Below are 22,766 nucleotides of genomic sequence, written 5' to 3'. Positions count from 1 at the left end.
AACATTTACATACATCCACCACGTCTGCCCTGGTGCTCTGAAGCATCAATATCTCAGGGATCTGGCTTTCAAGAATTGACTTGCTTCTGTCAGTAACCTGTGTTCATGGGGCTGCAATAACCACACATAAAGGGTGCCAAAGGGTACGCGGGTGTGTGTTGGAGGTGTGCAGGGGGGGAGAGGGTGCTCCACGTTTACAAAACATAAAGTTTAGGGTCCGTGCGAAATATCGGCAACAATTTTAACTGGTGAGAAAGTCTTTGTACACGGGGCACCAAACTATAATTGAAAGGAGAATTTCCGGGGCAATTCCATTGTGCTTCTTCCAGTTTATGATGTGCAATACAGGCAGGCAGTAAAAGCTGTCTTTACCAGGACTCCCCGTCTGAGGGAAGGAAACTCATTTTACGATCCGTTTAAAGGAAGGGCACGGAGCAGCATCCTCAATGGAGAGCCATTCGCATTGTTGGGGTTCCCAGTGTTTAGAAAAGCAGCAACTCTGCCCGTCACCCGAGCGTACCGCTGCCGCCTAAGGCTCTGGACTGCAAGGTATGTGGGGCGGAAAGGTAACTCGGGCAGGAAACAGGCGGCGGCGATTTGAAGCCATTCGCAGGCGATCTCTTCAACTCTGGAGTTTCGGGTTATGCTGTATTTACTTATTGAGACATTCAGAAAGTTGAGACTTTTTTTTTTTTCCCCATTATTTCTTGTGGGTGGTAGGGGTGTTTTGTGCGTTCTGCTGTTGGGTGGGAGTTTTTTGTTTAGTTGGATGTCGTTGTTTGCTTGGTGGTTTGGTGGGTTTTTTGGGGGGTGTTTTTTTTTTTTTTTCGGGGTTTTTCCTCCTTTTCTTTTCCCGGGGAGGGCGGCTGTGATTTTCCCCCGCCCGGGGGCTGGCTGCTGGGAAGCGCCTCGATTTCCAAGGCTGTGCAGCCGCTGGGGAGCGGAGGGGTGCCCTGGCAGCCGTGTGGCAGAGTTACCGCCCGCTCCCTGCTCCTTGCCATTGCGCCAGAACAACGCGGGGGGGCGGGGGGGACGAGCCACCTCCCTCAGACCTGACGCATATAGCTAGCCATACATACACATATTTAAAGCCTGCAAATGTGATTTCTCCGGACGGCCCGCGGTCCGTGGGCGAGCGGGCGGGGTGCGGCGGCCGCGAGGCCGGGCGGGCGGCGGCCGGGGGCGCTGGCGGCGGCTGAGGGCGCTGCCGGGCCCCGGCCCGTCCATGGCCGGGCGCCGTCGGGCCCCGGCCGGCACCACCTGTGAGGCGGGCGGGGATTGGCGGGCGGCGTCACATGACCGGTCACGTGCTCCGGGCAGCTCAGTCCAAAAGAAAATGGGGTTTGGTGTAAATCTGGGGGTGTAATGTTATCATATATCACGCTACCTCGTAAAACCGACACTGAAGCCTGCCGGACAACAAATCACAGGTCAAAATTATGAGCTCTTCGTATTATGTGAATGCGCTTTTTAGCAAATATACGGCGGGGGCTTCTCTTTTCCAAAATGCGGAGCCTACTTCTTGCTCCTTTGCAAGCAACTCCCAGAGAAGCGGCTATGGACCAGGCGCGGGTGCCTTCGCCTCCTCCATGCCCGGCTTGTACAATGTGAACAGTACCATATATCAAAGCCCGTTCTCTTCCGGATACAGCCTGGGCTCTGATGCCTACAACCTGCATTGTTCCTCTTTTGATCAGAACATTCCCGTCCTCTGCAATGAGCTAACCAAACCCAGCTGTGAGAAAGCGGAGGAAAGCAACCTGCACAACCAGGCTGAGCCTAATTTCCGGATATACCCCTGGATGAGGTCTTCAGGTAGGGGCGAGCGGAGAGGGCTCGGAGCCGTGGCAGCCAGGCAAAGCGTGTCGCCAGGATTACTGTCAGCACAGCCTTTATGGTTTTAATTATAGCCGAGGCGCCATTGCGTAGAAAGCCCGTGGCATTGTATGTAAATGAGTATCATAAAACTTTTTATTGCCCAATTAATGGGTTCTAGCCTCGTAAATTTATTTAACTCCATTTGCTATGGAATTTTAGCATTGAGTTGATTTGCGCTGTTTGCTATGAAAAAGCGGAGGGCTGGCTGCGGGCTCCCAGAGCCCCCACGGATAAGCGTCTCCCCTGCCCTCTTGTCGAAGTTGGGAAAAAAAAATCCCGCTCGCTGGGCGAGGCGGAGGGGACGGAGGCGTTTAGGAGCGAGGGGACGGCGTGTTGTGGACTTTGCCAGCTCGCGTTGCCGAGATGTGCCACTCTCGTCCCCCCTGCCTTTTCCACGGAGATAAGAATCTATAGAAATGTACTAAACAGGAAAACGGAGGGGGGAGGGGGGGACTGGGGCACGAGAGTGTGTGTGAAAAAGGAGAGCTCTCTTCTGGAGCTAAATGCTATGTATTGTTTACGATCCAGGCGGGATGGGTGGGGGGATCCCACGACATTAAAATAAAATAAATACGGCCCAGCCTTCCAGCTTTTTATTTCCCCTTGCGAAACGTGAAAGTCTGGAAGGTTTTAGGGAAATACATCGCCTGGGGGAAAAGTTCCTCCTCCCAAAAGCAATTTCCTCCCCCACCTCCTCTCCTGAACGCTTTCTCTTCACTTTTTCTAGGTCTCGAGCAACTTAATTTTTGCCCTGCCTGAGCAGGGCAGGTCGTGTGGCTGAAATGTCTTTGTTAGGGCAAAGTGGGGGGTAGGGTGGAAGTCGAAGAAGGGGATCGTTCACTCTGGCTCGGCCACTTTTTTGTTTGTGTATTTATTTATTTATTTATTAAAACCATCAATAAGAAAAAATAAGCCGAGAAAACTTTCCACTTCTCTTCTTGTCTAACTCCTAGCCGTGTGTATGCCTGTTTTCAGGTCCAGATAGGAAGCGAGGGCGCCAGACCTACACCCGCTACCAGACTCTGGAGCTGGAGAAGGAATTCCACTTCAATCGTTATCTGACTCGGCGGCGAAGGATAGAGATCGCCCATGCCCTCTGCCTGACGGAGAGGCAGATCAAAATCTGGTTCCAAAACCGGAGGATGAAGTGGAAGAAGGAGCACAAGGAGGAGAGCTCCAGCACCCCGGCTCCCAACGAGCCCACGTCAGCAGCAGCCTCTGTCGAGAAAGTGGAAGAAGACGAAGAGGAGGAGGACTAAGGAGTCCCACTCGAGGAAGTGATCTCTTAGAATAGTGTGTGCACATGACAGTTGGAAAAGCTCCCTTTAAAGGAGAAAAAAAAAAAAAGAGACTGTTTTTATTAAAAATTAAATTAGTTCCCTTTAGTAATCATCTTGAAAGCAAGCATTTGCAAACATGAAAACATTTCTGGGGTTGGTTTTCCAGCCTTCTCTCCACTCTCCCATATTCCCCAAACCTGCCCTATGCCGAACCTTTCGGTAATATCTCCTAAGAGCATCTTACAATCAGTTTGGTTTTTTTTTAATCTTCATTAACCCAAACCTGGGTGGGTTTCTTCAGGGGACATTTCAGTGGGAGAACTGCTGCTTGCACAGATAGTAAGCCGTGACCTTCCGAAGTAACTACCTGACTCCATAGTCCCAATCATGTGTAAGGGGAAAAGTGCATTAGGCTCACATTAAGAAAAACTACCTAATTTTGAATAAGTAGCTCTGCACTTCTCTTTTTGTTTTCTTTTTTTTTTTTTTTAATTGTTGTTAGAAAAGTATCATAAGTAACAGCTACACTAACAAAAGGTTAAACAGCAAGTAAGGGGGGGAAAATGTTCCACAAACCACTACAATCTACAGCAATTATTTGTACTACCTATTTTCCAGACTACCTACCTATGTATCTTGCTCTGCCTACCTATCTTCGAAAGTATACTGTATTTTAGTAGTCAAAAGGATGTTACAAGATTACTAATGTGAATCGCAAAATGCTTTTAGACATGTAAGTGTAGTCGTTCGTAAAGCATGCATCAATAGCTTTGGTATAGAATTTGGTACTGAAAAGTCTGAATATATTTAAATTTAAAATAATATATTTATTCCAAAGCAATTATAAATGAAAACCATATGCTGCAATATATCTTTGTTCTCGATTCTTTGCTATTCTGAGAGAGGAAGCAAACACACGCCAATATTGTAGAAAGCGGTTTAATATCTCCCTTTGGCTTCTACCTTCAGCTGCTTCTGCTAAAGGCCGTTTTCTTATTCTACGTTGATCTTACTTAATATAGCGGAAAGTGTTATTTGAAAAGTGAATTTAAATGCTCATGTAACCACCTTAAAAAAAAAAATTCACAAACTGTTTGTCCTGATTATCTGAACGTGTTAATATGTAATACCATGAATTTTCCTACAATAGAAGATATTGTAATTTTTTTGTCATTTATATTCGTCTTGAACCTCATTTGTAAGATCATGTAATAAATTGGGAAGTATGTAATTAATTTGGAAACTTTGTAGCATGATGTATTGTTAAGAACTCTGTATAAATCCGTCTTGAAGGTTTGGCTAAAATTTATTCACAAATTGTATGTTACAATGTGTTTCGGTGTGTTCGTTGTGAACATTTGGATATGCCGTGTAAGTATTGGAAGTGGGAAAAAAAATGTCTGTGAACTCTCTTTGGAAGTGATACCGTGTTCAACTATCTCCCACGATAAATGTGTTTTATGTTACACAGAAAATAAATATGCTTGTTGGCAATGAATTGTGTTTCTTTATTAAGGAACCAGTTCGAGGGAAGTAACAAAAAATATATTACATAGACTAATAAAGAAATTAGAGCATCTAAACAATTTTTTTTTCCGGTAATCAGAAAGGGAAAAAAAAAAAAAAAAAACCACCAAAAAGAAATCAAGGTGATGAATTGATAGGAATCAGTCAATATCTCTATCTCGACTTCATTATTTTTTTCCCTAGCGTTGTTGATTAATAAAGCAGAAAGCCTTCTTTATGGGAGAGCTTCCTTCCACCGTGTACCCGTGTCCTCTTGCAGTCATAACCCCAGTCCAGACGATCGGCGATCAAGTCGAAATCGCATGCAGTGAAAGAATATTTTGTAATGAACAGAAAGTGAAAGACGAAACTTCCAAGTGTAAATGATCTGTTCGGGTACATGTGTGGTTTGTGTGTGCGGCTTTCGGGGGCCAGGGGGCATCACGGTAGCACGAAAATGGGGGAAAACTGCCCCGCTTTAGAAAACGTCTTATTTTTGCCAGGTACCACATAATGTCAATGAGATGTAATATTGCCACATTTTATTTTTTTTCTAATTAAAAGGGGAAAAAATCGAACCTGAAAAGTCCTTTTATTCGGCCGGATAAACAGAGGTAAGACCTGGAGCATTACTTGCGCTGAAGTTCCCTTTTTTCTACTACACTCCGTTCCTAGTCAACGCACTAATTGTAATTTTAATAAAATTAGCACAAAGTCCAGGTCTTTTAAAAAACTCCAGGGCTGCCTCTGTGGTAAGATGGCGCCTCTCTAAGACCTGCCTCTTCTTAGTGATGAGGAAAAGGCCATAAATCCGTTGTTGTTTATGAAAATTTACAACTTTGCAATACAACTTTATGAGTTGTTCGGTTTTTCCATTGGTCGTTGTCGGTCATGTGGATGGTAACCGTGAACATGAACTTTTTTATAATTTCCCTTGCGAGAATAGAGCCGCATTCTTTTGCTGAGCTCTGTCCTGCTTCGGATCTCTCTGGCTTTCAATCCCCATTTCATTTGTTCTTTGTAAGGCAATAGTGAACAAAGTGTGCTGAGGTTCGGCATAAGCAGCCGCCTAGAACACAGATCCGGGATGGCAATTTCCAGTTCCCCCGCTGGAAGGTGTGGCATATTGGATTCAAAGCACTGGCGTGGCAGATTTTCAACTTGCAACCTGGCTAATTTCCTGCTTCTTCTGGCACCAAAAGGAGGGCGATTCGTCTCCTGTGCAGCCAAAGCGACAGCTGTCAAAGTCGCAGGGGCTCCTGTGAGCCAGAACCTAAAAGGTGAGAAATGTATATGACACTACTGTAAGCAGGGGAAAATGGTTTAATACGTTTAAATATTAGACATGTGCAATTAAACCAAATGGAAATGTTACCGGCCAGAAATAGAGATGGCTGCAGCTCAGTTGATTTTAACTTAAGCAGTGCATGCAAAAATATGCCTAAATAAAATGTTTATTTTCTGTGATTTAGCAAGGAAGCCGTGGATTTTTTTTTTTTTTTCACTAAGCTGATTTCTTTTTGCATTAAGCAGGGGGATGTTGTGACGTTCAGGTTATTTTCTAATAATTCAGTTTTACAGCATCAGTAGAGGGGATTTTTTTTCCCAGCACGAGGGAAAAAAAAAAAAAAGTGATATCCCCAAACAATTTTTAATACTAATTCGCAGCATTAACTCATTAGCTTAAATTTCATTTGCAATTGACGAAATTTAGATATTATTTATTTTTTAGTATTTCATTAAAAAAAAAAAAGAAAAACAACCAAACAGCACAATGTCTCCTAGCTTCTCTGCCGTGTCCGTGAGGAAGGTTATTTCTAGATGGGGGGAAAAACAAACGCGGTGTCAGATTTTCTTTATCAGATCAAGCGCTGCCTGCATAAATCCCTTGCCCCGCCGTGGGTCCTTTGCCGGCGGTTCGCGGCGTGGGCGGCTTGCGCGCCTCGGGTGCGCGGAGCGGGCTTCGCGGCGGCTAAACCCATTTTAGCGCCGGAGACGGAGCTTCCCCCCCCCTTCTCTCCTTGTTGTGACTGTTACGGTGCGGCGCTGGGGCGGGGGAGCGGCGGCCGGCGGGCCGGTGCCCCGCGGTGTGTGCCGGCGGGGGGCAGCGAGGACCCGGGGACGGCGCCCCCGGGACCCCCCCTCCGCTGCCGCTCGGCTCCGCTCCCGCCTCCTCACGGTGAAAGAGCCGCTCGGAAGGCTTTACACGGCGGCCCCGGCTCTGCCTGCGCCGGCGGGCTGATAAAGCACTGCATTTGCATTGCATTGCGGTATCCGCCGGACTGGAGCTGCAGTGAGCGCCGGATTATTTATTGCGGGTCGCGGGTGCTCAGTGCTGCCACGGCGTGGCGGGATGGCGGAGGCGGGCGCGGAGCGCAGCGGCCCCCACAGTCCCTGGAACAGCAGCGCTGGCAGCCTGCGCTGCTCGGGGGAGCCCAAATAAAAGACCGAGAGGAAAAAAAATATATAACGCGGCCTACTTTTTTTTTTTTCTGTGCTAGTATCGGAGCTCGGCCCCGGGCAAAATATTCCGGCAGGACCGGCTCTGCCCACTCCCCTTCCCCTTCGATTCTACCTCGGTGTGTGTCAACTGCAAGTTACCACGGTGGGAGCCGGCTGGGGAGGACCCGCTCGCATCCCCCCAGCCAGGCTCTCTGTACCCCGCCAGTCTAAACAACGGTCCGCCTTGCCCAAACTGTTTGGATTAGGAGCTATTAGTTAAAGGTTGGTTTTGATGACGCTGGTGAGCGCGAGAATTATTTGAAAGTGGTTTTATATACGAAGAGAAGGAGGCTTTTAAGCTTAAGAGGATAAGTACTCCCGCACCTGTATCCGAAAGTGTCTGGGGTCGCGGACACGTTTTCGGCGGGAGGAGGAAGGCGAAATGTTCTGTAGTGGTGGTGCTGGGTGCGTGGAATTAGGAAAACAAATAAACCGGGTATGAAATACACAGGTATCGCAAAGTGTGACTCTGTTGCGGTGGCAAAATGCAGCGACTGGCTTTCTTTCTGCTTTTCAGAGTGGGGGCGCGAACGGTGAAGGAAAACTGCTGTGAAATGTGTCCAGGCAGGACATTTCCTCGGCAGACTTGGGGGGCAGCAGATTGTTGTGATTCGGGGTTTTCTGGGGTAGGGGGAGGAGCGGAAAGGACGCCTGAATGTGACTGAAGCAGAGATTGCGGTGCAGATTGTTTGGCTGTCACTGTAACTGCTCGAACACGACCCAGTCAGGCAAACGTTCAGATTTCATTCCTTTTCGTACTATGGGATCGACAAATAAATATTTTCGCTGCCTGCGGTCAGGCTTTCACTACTTGGTTTGGACACAAACAGTAACTTGAAAAACGATAAAGAAACAGGAAAAAATGAGGGGGGGCCCCGGAATTAGACTGTAACCCATGCTACAAAATGTAAATATAACTAAGCCTGGAGCAATTTTTATTTTTAATTTTATTTTGGTTTTTGTGTGATGGATTCAAACAAAAGATCGTCTGCCCACAACTTTTTGGAAGTAAGGCCGGTGGGGTTGGTTTGTCCTGAGTATCCTTTTTTTCATGGTGCGTTTTCGTTCTGACTTAAACTGGCGAAAATGTGCTCTTTTAAAAGCCTTTTCGCATTTAGCATGCTGTGTATGAGTGCTTGCTTGCTGGTATTTCCTCCTTTTAAAAGTCTGTTCTCACTGAGTAGAAAACCCCTTATTTTCCCGGAGAAATCTGCTTTTCAGGAAATACATGTTTCTGAAATGACCTCTCAAAGCACGCAGTTAGTGAGCTGTAATTCTGCCAGGTGTGTTTGTTGATTAGCTGGGCTGAAGAGGTTAAGGAAGTTGAAAAAAAACCCGAAGGCAATCAACATCTGAATGTGAAAGTCCAGCTGAGACTGCAAACAATACAAACTATTGTGGAGCGATGTTTTAACTTACTACTGTTTTATAGGTATCGTAATCTGCCCCCGGAAATGAGACAAATAGTCTCCCAACAACAACAAAACTCTCCTTTGAAAGCTGCTTTAGGAAACGGTGCTCGTACGAATGTCACTTTACGTGACAGAGCGCGTTTAAAATTAGGCTATTCAATCTGTTGTAATGGGCACGGATTATGAGTAAACACATATTGGAATGGACAACCTTATGTTATCTGCAGGAACTGCAGGGTTACGGCTGAATTAAACCCGCATCAGCGAATTTCATCAGAACAGTTACTGTCCGAGCCCTGGGCCAAGAATTATATTTCCGCTATGGGGTAACTGCCATATTGAAAAATGAAGGTGGAAATGTTTGTTTCGTGTATTGTTCTTCCCCTCTTAAAGACACAAATCCACGTTTAATCAAATTATTCGGAGCAACAACGAAACCGATTGGCTTCTGCTGACTCATTAGAGGGGTTGTATTAATTAGGAATAGTCCTGCTGGCTGGTTTTTGAATTTGAATGTTTGATTCTCTCGGCTCTACTCTGGCGGGAGGAGGGTAGTCTTGAGGAGGAGAGACACATGGAACTTCATCTGAGCTGCCGGGGGGCGCCGGGAGCCCATGCGGCTCTTCCCGAGGCCTCCTCGGGCACTTGGTGCAAATCAAAAACCCCACTCCCCAGAAGGCCACCGCCTCAACCTCCTAATTATGGGCATGTTCATTAAGATACGAAACCTCTTCCATTGCAGAACGCGTTAGGCTCTCCCACAAAAGCTGGATTCGGCGCTGGGGCGGACTCCCTGAGCTCCGAAGGGAAGCCTTAGAGGAAGGGCAATTTTCGGCTGAATGGATAAATAAATACGTTTTAGAATAGCTTAAAAATTCTTGGGTGCAGTTGAGGCATCGCGACGGCAAAACAGAGAGAGGCCGCCCCCCGCCCTCGCCCCCCACGCTGTGCGGCGCTCCGCTCCCCCTTTCACGTGCTCCCTCCGCTCCAAAGTTTCCCTTCGCAGCATCCTCCACTGCCGTCTCCTTCCCTCCCTCCTCCTTCCCTCCGCCGGAGAGCCGGGGGCGGTTCGCCCACTCTTCCCACGGGGTTGCGCGACTCCCTTGTCGCGGGGCCTCCAACTTTTAAGGGCGCCCCCCTCCACACACCTCCAGCAGCCGCGGGGGTGTCCCAGTTCCCCGCTCTCGCACCGCCCGCGCTGCCGGGAATTATCGCCACTGCTGCTGTTGTTATTATTATTGGATTATTTTCCCGCGCAGGGGCGGTGCCGCGGCGGGGGCGCGGCCGGTCCCGCGGGCTGCGCGGCGCGGTGCGGGGGGCGCGGGGCGGCGCGGCGGGGCCGGGGCTGCCGGTAAGTTGGCGGCGCGGTGGCGGCGGCCCCGGGGGAGCGGGCGCCGCGCGCTCTCCCATTGGCCGCCCCGCCGTCAGCTGCTCCTATTTTCTGCTGTCGCTTTTGGCGCTCGGCCATCCAGAAACAAACCACTTCGATGACTCCTAATAGTTATCGCCAGATGTACTAATACACAACAAATCACGGTCCGGGAGAGGGGGAGAGCAAATGAGTTCCTATTTTGTGAATCCCACTTTCCCGGGGAGCCTGCCCGGAGGCCAGGACTCCTTCCTCGGGCAGATCCCCCTGTACCCGGCGGGCTATGATGCTCTCAGGCATTTTCCGGCTTCGTACGGGGCAAGCAGCCTGCAGGACAAGACTTACACCTCACCTTGTTTCTACCAACAGTCCAACACCGTCATTGCTTGCAGTCGGGCTTCCTATGAGTACGGAGCCTCTTGTTTTTATTCGGACAAGGACATTAGTAGCGCCTCTCCTTCCGGCAGTGGCAAACAGAGGGGGCCCGGGGACTACCTGCACTTTTCTCCCGATCAACAGTACAAAACCAGCGGCGGCCAAGCCAAAATTATAAATGACGAAGGCACCGACCGGAAGTACACGAGCCCTGTTTACCCCTGGATGCAGCGGATGAACTCCTGCGCTGGTAAGGCATCTCGGTGCAGTCAAGGGCGGAGAGGGGAGGAAAAGGAAAAGTTTCTTTTTTTCTCTTTTTTTTTTTTTTTTTTTTTTTTTTTGCTAGATAAAATCCAGATTTCTGGAGAAACACGGCTCCTGCAGAGCAATATGTAACATGAAACCTTCGCAGGTTTAGACCTGGCACGTTGGTACACAGGGAATGGTGGCCAAAATCCCAGTATATAGGTTTACTGGTGAAAGTTACAGGGCAATCCTTGGAAAGTAGGGCGAAAAAAATTAAAAGGAACAAAGTACTTTTATCAATCTCTTAAAGCCATCCCAAAGCCTCTGCTCTGCTTCTTCGTTGTCAGAGAGCGATGCATGGAATATGCCCTCTGTACTGAGGATCCAAAGCATTTGTGGTACATTCCAACTCGCCCCCCTCCCCCAGCTCATTAGCCTGTGAGTATTGGATATTGAGAGCACGTTTCTGGGGCCGTGGGCGCACTTCCATGGCATCGCGAATTTTTTCAGACTTAGGAGTGAACTTCACATAATTGAACTATTCTGTACAGGAGTGGTGCTGGGGGAATGGGGGGGTTGGGGGTGGAGTGGGAGGGTTGTACTGGGGTGACATTTATTTTTATAATCCCAAATTTAAACGTTTACTTCAAGTGTTTGCTAATGACTCGCCTTCTCTCCCATCCTCCCGAGTTTATGTTTGCTGCAGGGTAGGTCTCACTCCTTTTTTTGAAAATTAAACTTTTAGCAAGACCATTCCGATGCTGCTTTGCATTCAAGAGCAATAAATTCCGGAGCCAATGGCAAAACGCTCTTCTATGATCTTTAGCTCATGTCTATAATTATACTTCTGTAGTGCCAGCCATGGCAATGGCTGTGTGTTTGTGTCAACACAGCCACATGTGCGTACTTACACACACGCACAGACACATGCGTGAGGCTTCCTGGATAGCACACGTGTGCCTGTGCCTGTGTGTGCGCACAGGCTCCCAGCGCGCACGGAGCAGCCTCTGCTCAGCGACTCGCACCGTGCTACCTCCTGCACCTTCCCTAGGTCCACCTTAAAGCCTCTTTGTAGCCCACTTACCCCGCCACCGTAAGCACACTGCACATCTGCATTTACAGCTCGTCAAGCAGGAGAAAAGGAAAAGAGAGAATTAAAAAAAAAAAAAAAAAAAGCCTTCAGGAAACCAGAGCAGCTTCCCCCACTCCCCGTGATTGTGCCTGCAAAAGGGGGCAGAATATACTAATCGCTCTTTCTGGTCTGAAATCACTGGGCCCTGTCCAATGCGATCGTTTTGTCTTTACTTCTACAGGTACAGTATATGGAACACATGGGAGACGAGGGAGGCAAACTTACACCAGATACCAAACGCTAGAGTTAGAGAAGGAATTTCATTTTAACAGATACTTAACCCGAAGACGACGTATTGAGATTGCAAACGCTCTCTGCCTTACTGAACGCCAGATTAAAATATGGTTTCAAAACAGGCGGATGAAATGGAAAAAGGAAAACAAATTCATAAATTCCACACAGCCCAGCAGCGAAGAAACAGAGGAAAAGTCAGGGGAGTAGAACCACGTTTAATAAACGCTACCAGGCCTTTCTTTAGTGCTTACTACTATTACTATTATTATTATTTAGCTTGTGTTCCTTCTGCTACTGAAATCCTATAGGTTTGTCACAGTCTATTAATCCCCAAAAGGCTTGGTTAAAAGATGTATATTTGCAATCATCTGTGACTTACTCTAATATATGTGGAAGCCCCAGCTTTCGAGCTACAGGCATGTATGTATGTAACCACCTTCCTAAAGCGTATATGGCGTCGGTCAAAGCATTAGAGAATTGGCCCAGAATTTTAAATGTTTGAGATTAGCATCTCAAGTGGGTAAGTGGGTGGGTGTCCCTGGTGTGTTTGTGTGAGAAAAGCAAATTATTTTTTATAATTTTTTTTTTTTTAGATTAGAAATGCTTATGTTGTGGAAAGACAAGAGATTTTAGAAAATGTTCGGTTTATGTTTTTGCTAGCTCCCGTTACGGCGGGCCACCTCGCTATTCTGTGTTTGGGAGTTTATGATCCGCAGGGGAGAAAAAAAGTCTTAATTATGTATAAGATATTTAAATAGCAAAAGGAAGAAAATTTCTTTTAGAAAATGTTGTATAAATCCCTGTGTATAAACTTTCAGTTAGAGCGAAGATGAATTGCAGGGAGATTTTTTTTTTTAAATGCCGCTAAACTGCTTAGTCTGCACTATAGTATTAAAGTAAAAGCTCGGCGTTAAACTTCAGGGGAAGCAAGGGAAGAGTATTCGAAGCGGGCAATTTTCTGTGGTTCCCGTTGAGCTTACGCTAAGGTTTTGGTGAGCTCAGCTCTGCACTGAAGGGGCTTTGAATTATGGACTACATTTCTTGGGGTTTCGTGAGCTTAGATCGATCTTTTTTCCCTTTATCTCTCTTCCTTCCTTCCTTCCTTCCTTCTTTCTTTCCTTCCTTCCTTCCTTCCTTCCTTCTTTATTATTTGAAGAAAGGTCTTATTAACTTGGGGATTTTCTTTCCTGCTTCTGCGGTATCTTAATTCACATTCACATTACTTAGCACTGGAAAAAATAAATTGATACTTTGAAGAAAAATAGCTGCCATAAAATGCTTCCACTTCGAGATTTGTAAAAGTAAAATAAGCGCAGAAAAAAATATTGATTAATATATATGTTACATCTCTCTATATTATATTGTGTGTGCATGAGTGTGCATGTGAAGCTGTGTACAAATGCACTTGTATACGCATCGAGGCTCTTTTGTTTGGTAGGCAGCACCATTTGGGTACCACTCTAAATGTTTTAAAAGCCAAATCTGGAGAATATAATGCAAAATGGCTACCACCGCATTTAGAGGATTTTTTTTCTCTCCGAGAGGCTATGAAATAACGGCAGCCGTAAAGTCGCCTGGAATCTGACCCCCTAGTTGGAAAAAACGCTGCAGATATTTATCTTTAGTAGATATCTGCCATTTCACATCGGCAGGACCCGGCTGCCTCTCGAAAGCTCCAGCAGGAGAATAAGTGTGGGGGAAATTATATACACATATATATACGTAGAAGGGACATAAGCCTTGCCAGCATCCGAGAACGGATCGTATAGGATTTGCGAACAGTTGTAAAAAAAGCCTTGCACGGAGGAGAAGGCAGGCACAAAGCGGAGCGCTCCCTGCACACCCAGCTCCCCGGCGACCGGCTCGGAGGTGGGATGCCCGCCAGCCCCGCAGCCTCGCCGCCGGTGCCGGCGGCGGCGAGCCCCGCTCCGCTCCGCGCCTCTCCGCGCCGCTCCGCGCCGCCGTCGGGGGCCGTCACCCCGGGCCGACCCCGCGGAGCCGCCGCCATCCCCCGCGCCGCCAGCGGGTGGCGCTGGAGGCCGGCGGACGGGCGGGCGGCGGCGGCGGCGGCGCGCACGGGAGGCGCGCCCCGGGCCGCCCGCGCCCTCCCAGCTCCCCCACCAGTGCACGAGTTTACCTCTAGAGGTCATCAGGCAGGATTTACGACTGGACAACAAAAGCACGTGATGTGAAGCCGTACCCCATATTTGGGTGCCTACGTAGGAGGGAACCAAGTACATGTCCCAGTCATTTCCATAATTCATCATAAATTGTGCAAGGGTGCTATAGACGCACAAAACGACCAAGAGCCACAAATCAAGCACACATATCAAAAAACAAATGAGCTCTTATTTTGTAAACTCATTTTGCGGTCGCTATCCAAATGGCCCGGACTACCAGTTACATAATTATGGAGATCACAGCTCGGTGAGCGAGCAATACAGGGACTCCGCCAGCATGCACTCCGGCAGGTACGGATACGGCTACAATGGCATGGACCTCAGCGTCGGGCGCTCTGCTTCCACTCACTTTGGTGCCAATGAGAGACCCCGCAGTTACCCGGCCAACACCACCTCTGCCTCGACAGAGCCCAGGTACAACCAGCCCGCGACGTCTTCCCACTCGCCTCCCCCTGACCCTCTGCCCTGCACCGCCGTGGCCGGTTCGCCTGTCAGCGAGAGTCACCACGGGGTGAAAAACTCCCTCGCCAACTCCACCAGCACTTCGTCCAATTCCAGCAGCAACACGCACATCAGCAGAGACGGGGTTGGCACCTCGTCTGGGACTGAGGAAGACACTCCAGCAAGCAGCGAGCAGGCAAGTGCCCCGACCGACCAAAGCACAGCCCAGCCTTCACAGCCCCAGATCTACCCCTGGATGCGAAAACTGCACATAAGTCATGGTAAAGCAAATACCCTGTTCTTTCTTTATTTCTCTGGAGGAAAAGGAGGATTTAATGTAAACCGGGTGGCTGCGCCGAGCAAGGTCGGGGAGAGGGGGAGAGGAGGGCGTGAGAGCGGGCAGTCTCAGTCTCCGCGCACACCACAACTCTGATCGCAGGGAAGCACGCTCCCTTCTCTGGGCGAGTCCCCCCAGAAAGGATAAAAAACCCTCTTGGCCCCGAAAACACCGCCCGCCTGGCTCCCAGCGCCGGCGGGGGGAGTAGAAGGAGCCTTGCCGAAGGGAGATCGGGAGCAGAGGCTGCTCCCGGCTCTCCTCTGAATGGGGGATCTTCCAGTGGGAACGGCGCGGCTGACCCCATTTATTTTGCTTAGACATATTAAAAAGAGAATAGGAAAGGGCGAGAAGGGCAGTTTTCACTGCTGGGAAGCCGTGGGGGAGGGGGGAGGGCGAGTCGCCCCAAACTCGGCGTAGAGGGCTTGAGGGGTGCGGGGGAGCAAAGCAACTTTCAGCCCCGGGTACCTGCCCTGCCCTCGCTGCTGGGAGAGCGGCCGGAGGCTCGCTGCCTCCCAGAGCCTTCCCCAGCTCAGCCGTGGGAAAGGGCTGCACGCTTCAGCTTTGCTCTCAGCTCTGAAACCCAGCTATCAGCAGAGACATCCTCCAAATCAGCTTATATGGAGGAGGCATGGGGGAGAACTAACCTTATTTTAAAAAAAAATAATAAAAAAGAAAATTAAAAAAACCCAACTGAAAAAATTAAATTAGAAAAAATCGAATCGCAAATCCAAGCGAAAACTCACCGAGACTACCAAATCCCCCTCCCCCAAGCCTTTCCTAAGAGGGGCTGGATGGGGAAACTTGTTGAGCGTTTATCCAAACCAGAAACAAAACCAAGCAGGACTGAGAATAACGGTCCTGGTTGCTGGTAGCTGCAATGAGACACGAAGGCTCCGAGAGGCTGCTGAGAATCTAAATCATGTACTTTTCTTTTCCAGACAACATAGGGGGACCAGAAGGGAAAAGGGCTCGGACTGCTTACACCCGCTATCAGACCTTGGAGCTCGAAAAGGAATTTCACTTCAATAGATACCTGACCCGCAGAAGAAGGATTGAAATAGCACATGCTCTTTGCCTCTCAGAGAGACAAATAAAGATCTGGTTCCAAAACAGGAGAATGAAATGGAAAAAGGATAATAAGCTGAAAAGTATGAGCATGGCAGCTGCAGGAGGGGCATTCCGTCCCTAAGCGTTTGATCAATTAAAAGTACTGAGCAGTATTAGCTGACCCTGCGTCGTCTCATGTCAGTACTAAGTTGACTTTCTAAAACTTCCTTGTGTTACTTCTGTGAAGAAACCCTGTTCTTGTCGCCCTTATTCATCTTTTAATCATGAGCCTGTTTATTACCATTCTCTCGCGTGTATAAGTAGATCTGCTTTTATCGTACATTTCTTTGTCTTGAATGGCTTTGTCTTGAAAAAAAATAATAGATGTTTTAACTTATTTATATGAAGCGAGCTGTGTTACTTGAAGTAACTGTTAAAACAAAACAAAACAAAACAAAAAAGAACAAAAAGAAAAAAAAATAAGCTTAAAAAAAAGGAGAGAGAGAAAGGAAACCCTCCCCCGGTTTAGTACAAATGTTATGTGTTGCACTCAACCTGCTTAACTGTGCATGTGTGGTCAAGTGTTAATGTCTGTATAGCTCCAAGCTGTTAAAAATATTTTTATTCAAACTACCTATATAATTCCTGTGTAATTAATGCTGTTGTAGAGGTGAAATGATGAAATCAACTGAACTTGTCCTACGTGTAGTGAATAGTGAATCTGTGACGAAAACTGTGATTCCAAGCAGTATGTCCTTGCTGTGCCTTTGTATATGACTCTTTGCACGAACTCTTAGAAGTGGCTCTTATTAAGCGCAGCTTCTGTGATGTATGTTTTTTGTGAACAAAGTTACAAATATAGTCAAAGTCTGGCTGTTTGAGCAAACTGTGATCAGCTTTTTTTTTTTTTAATTATTATTATTATTATTATTTGTTTTTAAAAAAAACTGACTGGAAATCAACAAAAAAATAAACTTTCTATTGTAAAGTTTTTGTGATCTGATTTGTGCAAAGCAAGAAGTTGTGCTTCCTGATTTGCCTCTGAAAAAGAAAAAAAAAATTAGCCCGTGCAGAGTTTGTTATATTTTACCTGGCTCCTGCTGCACGTTGCGAATGGTGGATGCTGGAATTGTCCGCTACCGGTATTTTTAATTGAAAGTTTGACCATAAGTTCTTCCTTGCTTGTTTCTCGCTAGGTGGAAAGCTGCATCGCAGGACCACAATCAACACCCTTTGTGGCTGAATCAACTGTTAACTGTTTGCTGATGGTTAAATTAAAAAAAAAAAAAAAACCAAACACAAAAAAAAAAAAACCAAACCACAACCCAAACCCCAAAACATGTGCTTTGTTAAAATACGCTGCGAGCTCCAGGGTGTGTTTGCATCACTCTAGAATTTCTCCTGTGGTTTCATTAAGTATATTTTAGGACAGCCATGTCCAAGCTCTCTGTGCCTATTAGTAATCCTCTCTAGCCACATTTCCACTCTTCACCCTTTAAAGATTTTTGGTTTTCTTCACTAGAATTAGTTTGCTATAAATGTAATGTTACTTACCCCATCAGAGCTTGAATGGTTAACTCTTCTGAGCTTCTAAGAGCAACTAAAGATTTGCACATTTACTGACTGGCTACATTGATGCCTTCCCTTAAAAGTTATAAAACAGTAAACTTTATAAGCCCCAGTTCCGGCTATATGACATTTGGGTGCCAAATGAATAGGGTTTTGTCTATGAATTAGATCGTAAAATCATCCATAGCACAGACAGATAGGCTCACTGGCTATAAAAAGTCACGTGGTGCCATTAAAGTAAGTTTTATGGTTTTGGGGAGTTGACATCCAACATTATATACCACATAACATATAATCTCACTGACGCTGGACTTCATTTGACTCTTTTGCAGGCTACGTGTGCCTCCTGGCCATTCAAATTGTCAGGTTTAGGGACAGAAGTATCCAAACCACAAGTTCTCAGTACTATGTGAAAAATGGCTCCTTGCAAGTCAAAGGTAAGTTTTGTGCACAAGTTCCTTAAAGTTTATTTGTACAGTGGGGAAGCCGAGGCTCCTGCTCGCTCTCGCTGCCTCTCGCCTCTCTCTTTCTTTCTCTTTCTCTTTCCCTTCCTCTCCGCCTGGAGGTTTTCAGGACGGTCCCACCGAGCCCGAGAGGCAGGATCAAGCACTAATGATCCAGGTTGTGCTGCAAATACCTCCCCCCTATCTCTTCACTCGCAGCAGCTAGCTCTCTATTTTAACGATCAAATCAAAGTAAACCACAATAAGCGACTTTGGCAGAGATGGATTTTGGGGCCTAGCTTTAATCACTTTGACTACCGCAGAAGATAATTACTTCCTTTGCTCCAATAGACTCTCCAAGTTTGGAGAGGTTTTGTTTAGCAAAGAGTAGTTACTGCAGGCGATTAAAAAAAGGGGGGAACAAAATAGATTGAGCTACATATTATCTGGGCAGTATCTTATGTAGGCATGATAGAGTTGGAGGCGTGATGATATGGTAATAATCTTTGGATTGGTGAAATATGTTGCGCATCAGAGCCAGTATTAAAATGGCACAGAGTGTACTGGAGTGCTTAGATACATATTTTTTGCATTGGGTTGTGCAGAAAGCTTTAGCTATGTGTATATGTACATCTGCGAGTGCATAGTGTGTTTTGGGGATGTGCATTTATAATGTTGCTATAACTTTTTCCTGATTCTATAAGTAACTGCATAAATATAAATGTATTTAAATTATATGCATGTGTGCCTGCATGTACAAATCAGTTTGTACCTCTGTCTAAAACCGTGCAGATGCGTATACGTGTCTAATATTGGTCTATTCATGTACACAAAGGGTGTGTACGTGTGTACACATATATATGTTCCTGTGACTTCCTTTTTTTTTTTTTTTTTTTTTTTAAGCGAACCAATTGACTGTAACTTGTAGCATTAATACAAGAGACTACAGGTCATTAGAGTGCTGCAAATTATGAAATACGGGCTTGGTTTATTGAAGATTGTAAATATCCCCCTAGCTCTGCTCTCTCCCTTTCTGCCTTATATTGCTGGCTGCCATTGTGGGGTAGGCCCCAGCTGCGTGTTTACTTCAACATTCTTTTTATTTAAGTGGACTGTTCTCACTAGAGTGTGATTACTCAGCAATAAACTTTATGGCCGGATTTAACTTCAGTCTTTGAATTTCCAGGACTTGAATGAAAGGGTGAAAGGAACTCTGTCTTTCTCTGGGTAGCATTAAGGCCTGATCCTTATCCTCAGAGCTGTTACTTTGGCGAGTGATCTAGGGGTTATAAACAGACTAGTCAGGGCTACAGATTTCTGAGAATTGCCTATTATCTATCTATCTATCTATCTATCTATCTATCTATCTATCTATCTATCTGTCTGTCTACCTACCTACCTACCTACCTACCTACCTATCCAAACTAGCTGTGAGTATCTTTCTCTGCACAGGTTTGGAGTAACATTGATTCAGCAGATTGCATTGTTTTCTTTTATGAGTCATAAAGTCAGGTTTGCAAAAGAATTGAATGGTTTGATGTGAGAGATGGGCTTTGTTTTATTTCACCAGTACTGTGCCATTTGAGTGCTGTGGTTTAAGGTGGTTTGGCTACTGTGAGCAAAAATGGGAGAAAGGCGCAGGATTTTAGGAGGCTGAGGTTGTCTTGTACCTCTGCAAGGTCTTCATATTGCTGACTGATTCTTATTTTTATCTGTCTTTAAAGAAATTGTAGTATCTAAGGAAGGTTCTTCCCAAAGAGCTCAGCTTTAAAAATATTTAATATTTTAAGTCAACCCTTGCAGAAGATAGAGTCTGATGCCTTTGTGTCTGTCGATCCTTCCTATCAGCACTAAACAAACACATCTGCATATATTTCATATTAAAAAAATGAGAAAGGTTTTAAAATAGCATATCCAAATGCACATTTGAAAATAATTTTCTCATAAACAGCTGCAGATTTTATGGGACTCTAGTTGACACATTTTTGTCAATAGGGATATCAGAAAGTTGTATATGATAGGCGTGTATTATATTATACGATATGCCATAAAATTTTATAGTTTGAGGCAAGGCATGAAAAACCCTTAAAAGTTTGGTCTTCCTTTATATATAGGTCCTTTTCCAAGGAAAACCCTTTACTTGTAGAAAGGAATTGTACTAGACGCAAACAGCTCATGATTACTCAGTATTCAACAATACTGCGCTATTTGAATTAACTGGCTAATATACAAGCACGCATGGACACCCGTTGGACTAATATTTTAGGATCCTGGATATCATCTTGGATCGTAATTTTTCATTGCTTAGAGTGAAAAGATTTGCTACTGTGTATTTTCCACATTTTTGTATGTGGCTTCTGGACCATATCCCACACAAAACAATGTACAGTCGTTCAAGAGCTAGGGAAAAGAAAAATATCCCTAAGTCCAGAAGCATATGAACTGCAAGAAACACTAGAAACAAAAAAAAAGTTAGCTAGAAATGACAACTTCACCTTGTTTCTGGCCCTGCCTTGTCTTAAGCATCACAGTTGAAACCATTTAAACACAGAAATGCATTCAGATTTCCTAATACGCTTTGAAATTTGAAATTCAAACGAGCCCAGACTGCCGAACTCTGCGAGAATAGTCGCAGGTCCGAATTGTTTTCCGAGGGAAAATGTCATGGGAAATTGTCCCTGGGAATCAGGAGAGAGGTTTTATCAGCACACGTTATTTTTCTGATGAGTTTGGGAAATTAGTAAGCGCAAGTTTTCTCTATTTTACGAATGGCAAGTTGCGTTCTGCGTTTTGAAATACAGTTTACTTAATCCTTTGAAAGAAATACTTGCATGTAGCGTCTCATGCCTAAGTGTAAAACCAATTAAAGATTAGGCACCTCTCTTAATGTGTGGAACTGGTGACTTTGCAAGACTTAACTTTCGCTAAACCAGGAGTGTAACAATCCAATGGAAAGTCATCCGTAAATTACTGCTCTGTAGCCTTGTCTAAATCATGTAAACGCCCCAATTTCAGAACAGGGAAATAATTATTCTGCCATTTCCTTACATTTAATATGTGTGTATCTGTGTAAAGGTGACAATAGAGGAGTTTTCAATTTGCTCCATGGGAAATTGAATAGAACTGATCATGGGGGCGGGGGGGATCAGGAGTTTTCGATTTCTAATGCTGAATACGGGAGCAATGCATTTTCCCTCCCTGTAAATATAGATTTGACGCATTTAATGCAGACACAAGTAAATATCCTGACCAAGTTAAGATGTCGTTGGCTTTCTTAGTCGTTTCTCCTTCTGCCCTTCAAATCTCCCCGATTTGAAGCTAGGGTTACTGGCTAGAGCAGAAAACCACAGTTCCCACAGTCTTCTGGTCATCTTTGAAAATATTATCCCTTTCAAATTAAAGCATCTTCACTAATGTCTCTCTGTAAGGCAAATACTCATGGACCACCCCGGTCACATGTTCCTGTAGCTATGCGCACAAACAATTTCAAATCTGACACAGAGATCGTGTAAAATTTGCATGGATTTTGCCTTATAACATGCAAAAGGAATCTTTTCTATATCCCCTCCCCCCCCAAAAAGTGTATTTTCAATAATAATATTTGCTATGAAGGTTATTGGGTAATTATTGCAATTTTGTGGAACAGTCCTTGCTTGAGGTGAAGTCTGTCTCCAGATAATAAATGGCAGCCCGTGCAGTTCACTGCCAGGTTAAGTAAATGCAGAAAAGATAAATCTGCACACCCTAGGAATCACCAGCAGAGCTCGCTTTAGACCAAGTTCACAGTCAACTCGTTTGCCTAGACAAGGCTTCGCAAACAATTAGACTTGTTTCTTTATGTTTAAATCAAGGAGAAATGACTAAAACGCTTCAGCAGAGAGCTGCAGCTTTTCCCCCAAAGCTCGTCGCTCCATTCCTTCCAACCTCACGCCCAGAACTTACCCAGCATTTCACCTGCAATTGTAACCATATAGCGCCTTTGAGTAACAGGCTTTCCTCCAACGCTGCCGAAAGGCTGTGCAAACTGATCTAACAGCATTTTACAAAGCTGAGAGATTAAGGAAAAGGAAAAAAAAAAAATTAAAAGTGCAAAAGTATCCGATTTCTCAGCAGGAAAAAAAAAAAAAGCAACAACAACAACAAAAAAAGAGCGCCCTCAGAAAGCTGGGGGAAACAAGCAGAAGTATTGAAACAAACAGTGCGAGTCTCTTACTCCTAAAAGAAGCTGCATAGCTTTTGTATATCTTTGTGGTTAAGGGCGTTACAACTGCAGGTCAAAAAGTTGAGGGTCAAAAGTTTACGTTTTGCACCACTCTTAGTCATTCGCCCAGACAGAGTTTGATGTCAATGTTATAGCCGAGATCTTGACTATCAGCACAAAAGATAAAATAGCTTTGAGTTACGTGTGTATCACAGTATGGACTCCAGGTGAACCCTACTGGCTGAATGACCTCAATTACCAAGGAAAGGATAGAAAATTCCTCTTTTCAAGAGTAATACACGTTGTATTTCATCTTGAATTATCAGCCACATTTGTGTCTGAATATCTCGGGTTCAGCCGCGGCAGGTAAACACGCGTGTTACCCCCGCAGAAGCCACAGATGTTGACTCCTCCAAAAGTCAGGTAGCAAAATGCCTCACCCTTGTTTATTATATAATAACCTGCTCTAAGAGGTTTAATGTTAAGCCTTCTCACTTTGCAAAATGGCAGGAAGATAAGATAGGAGCGAAGCTATTAACGCGTGTATCGATCCTAGCCGCGTCTTTGTTTTTGCTCTCATTTCTGTAGCGACCGCTAAACTGTGCTTAAACAGG

General features: G+C 45.6%; 4 protein-coding genes and 2 long non-coding RNA genes across 7 annotated transcripts in view; 4 read left to right on the top strand and 2 right to left on the bottom strand.

Annotated features, from left to right (window-relative positions):
• Positions 1-1,274: 1,274 nt before the first annotated feature.
• On the top strand, positions 1,275-4,656 carry HOXA7 (homeobox A7). The gene is made up of 2 exons (XM_002194765.7): positions 1,275-1,815; positions 2,854-4,656. The coding sequence occupies exons 1-2, from the start codon at positions 1,440-1,442 to the stop codon at positions 3,135-3,137; spliced, it is 660 nt and encodes a 219-aa protein (XP_002194801.1). The 5' UTR covers positions 1,275-1,439; the 3' UTR covers positions 3,138-4,656.
• LOC140682628 (uncharacterized) lies at positions 3,409-22,203 on the bottom strand. Its single transcript, XR_012054557.1, has 2 exons — positions 21,894-22,203; positions 3,409-5,937 (listed from the first exon to the last, which is right to left on the bottom strand). It is a non-coding gene; the product is annotated as an uncharacterized lncRNA (long non-coding RNA).
• HOXA6 (homeobox A6) lies at positions 5,854-13,442 on the top strand. Of its 2 annotated transcripts, XM_072925661.1 has the most exons (3): positions 5,854-5,944; positions 10,317-10,572; positions 11,882-13,442. In XM_072925661.1, exons 2-3 carry the CDS (start codon positions 10,548-10,550, stop codon positions 12,139-12,141), a joined length of 285 nt encoding a protein of 94 aa, XP_072781762.1. In that variant the 5' UTR covers positions 5,854-5,944; positions 10,317-10,547; the 3' UTR covers positions 12,142-13,442. The 2 variants fall into 2 exon arrangements, with proteins under 2 accessions (XP_072781762.1, XP_002194920.1); XM_002194884.6 differs by lacking the exon at positions 5,854-5,944 and having other exon boundaries at positions 10,032-10,572.
• LOC121469447 (uncharacterized) lies at positions 8,029-9,904 on the bottom strand. The gene is made up of 3 exons (XR_012054556.1): positions 9,727-9,904; positions 9,302-9,413; positions 8,029-8,471 (listed from the first exon to the last, which is right to left on the bottom strand). It is a non-coding gene; the product is annotated as an uncharacterized lncRNA (long non-coding RNA).
• On the top strand, positions 14,093-16,927 carry HOXA5 (homeobox A5). The gene is made up of 2 exons (XM_012571647.5): positions 14,093-14,836; positions 15,831-16,927. Exons 1-2 carry the CDS (start codon positions 14,275-14,277, stop codon positions 16,079-16,081), a joined length of 813 nt encoding a protein of 270 aa, XP_012427101.2. The 5' UTR covers positions 14,093-14,274; the 3' UTR covers positions 16,082-16,927.
• The window catches only part of HOXA3 (homeobox A3), a 33,888-nt gene continuing 28,141 nt past the window's right edge, over positions 17,020-22,766 (top strand). Inside the window, exon 1 of the mRNA XM_072925658.1 lies at positions 17,020-17,945. The gene's annotated coding sequence lies outside the window, so the exon portion shown is untranslated. The remainder of the gene's footprint in view (positions 17,946-22,766) is intronic.

Source organism: Taeniopygia guttata, chromosome 2 (assembly GCF_048771995.1).
Source record: "Taeniopygia guttata chromosome 2, bTaeGut7.mat, whole genome shotgun sequence".
NCBI lineage: Eukaryota > Metazoa > Chordata > Aves > Passeriformes > Estrildidae > Taeniopygia > Taeniopygia guttata.
This window is presented reverse-complemented; position numbering and strand designations above follow the sequence as displayed.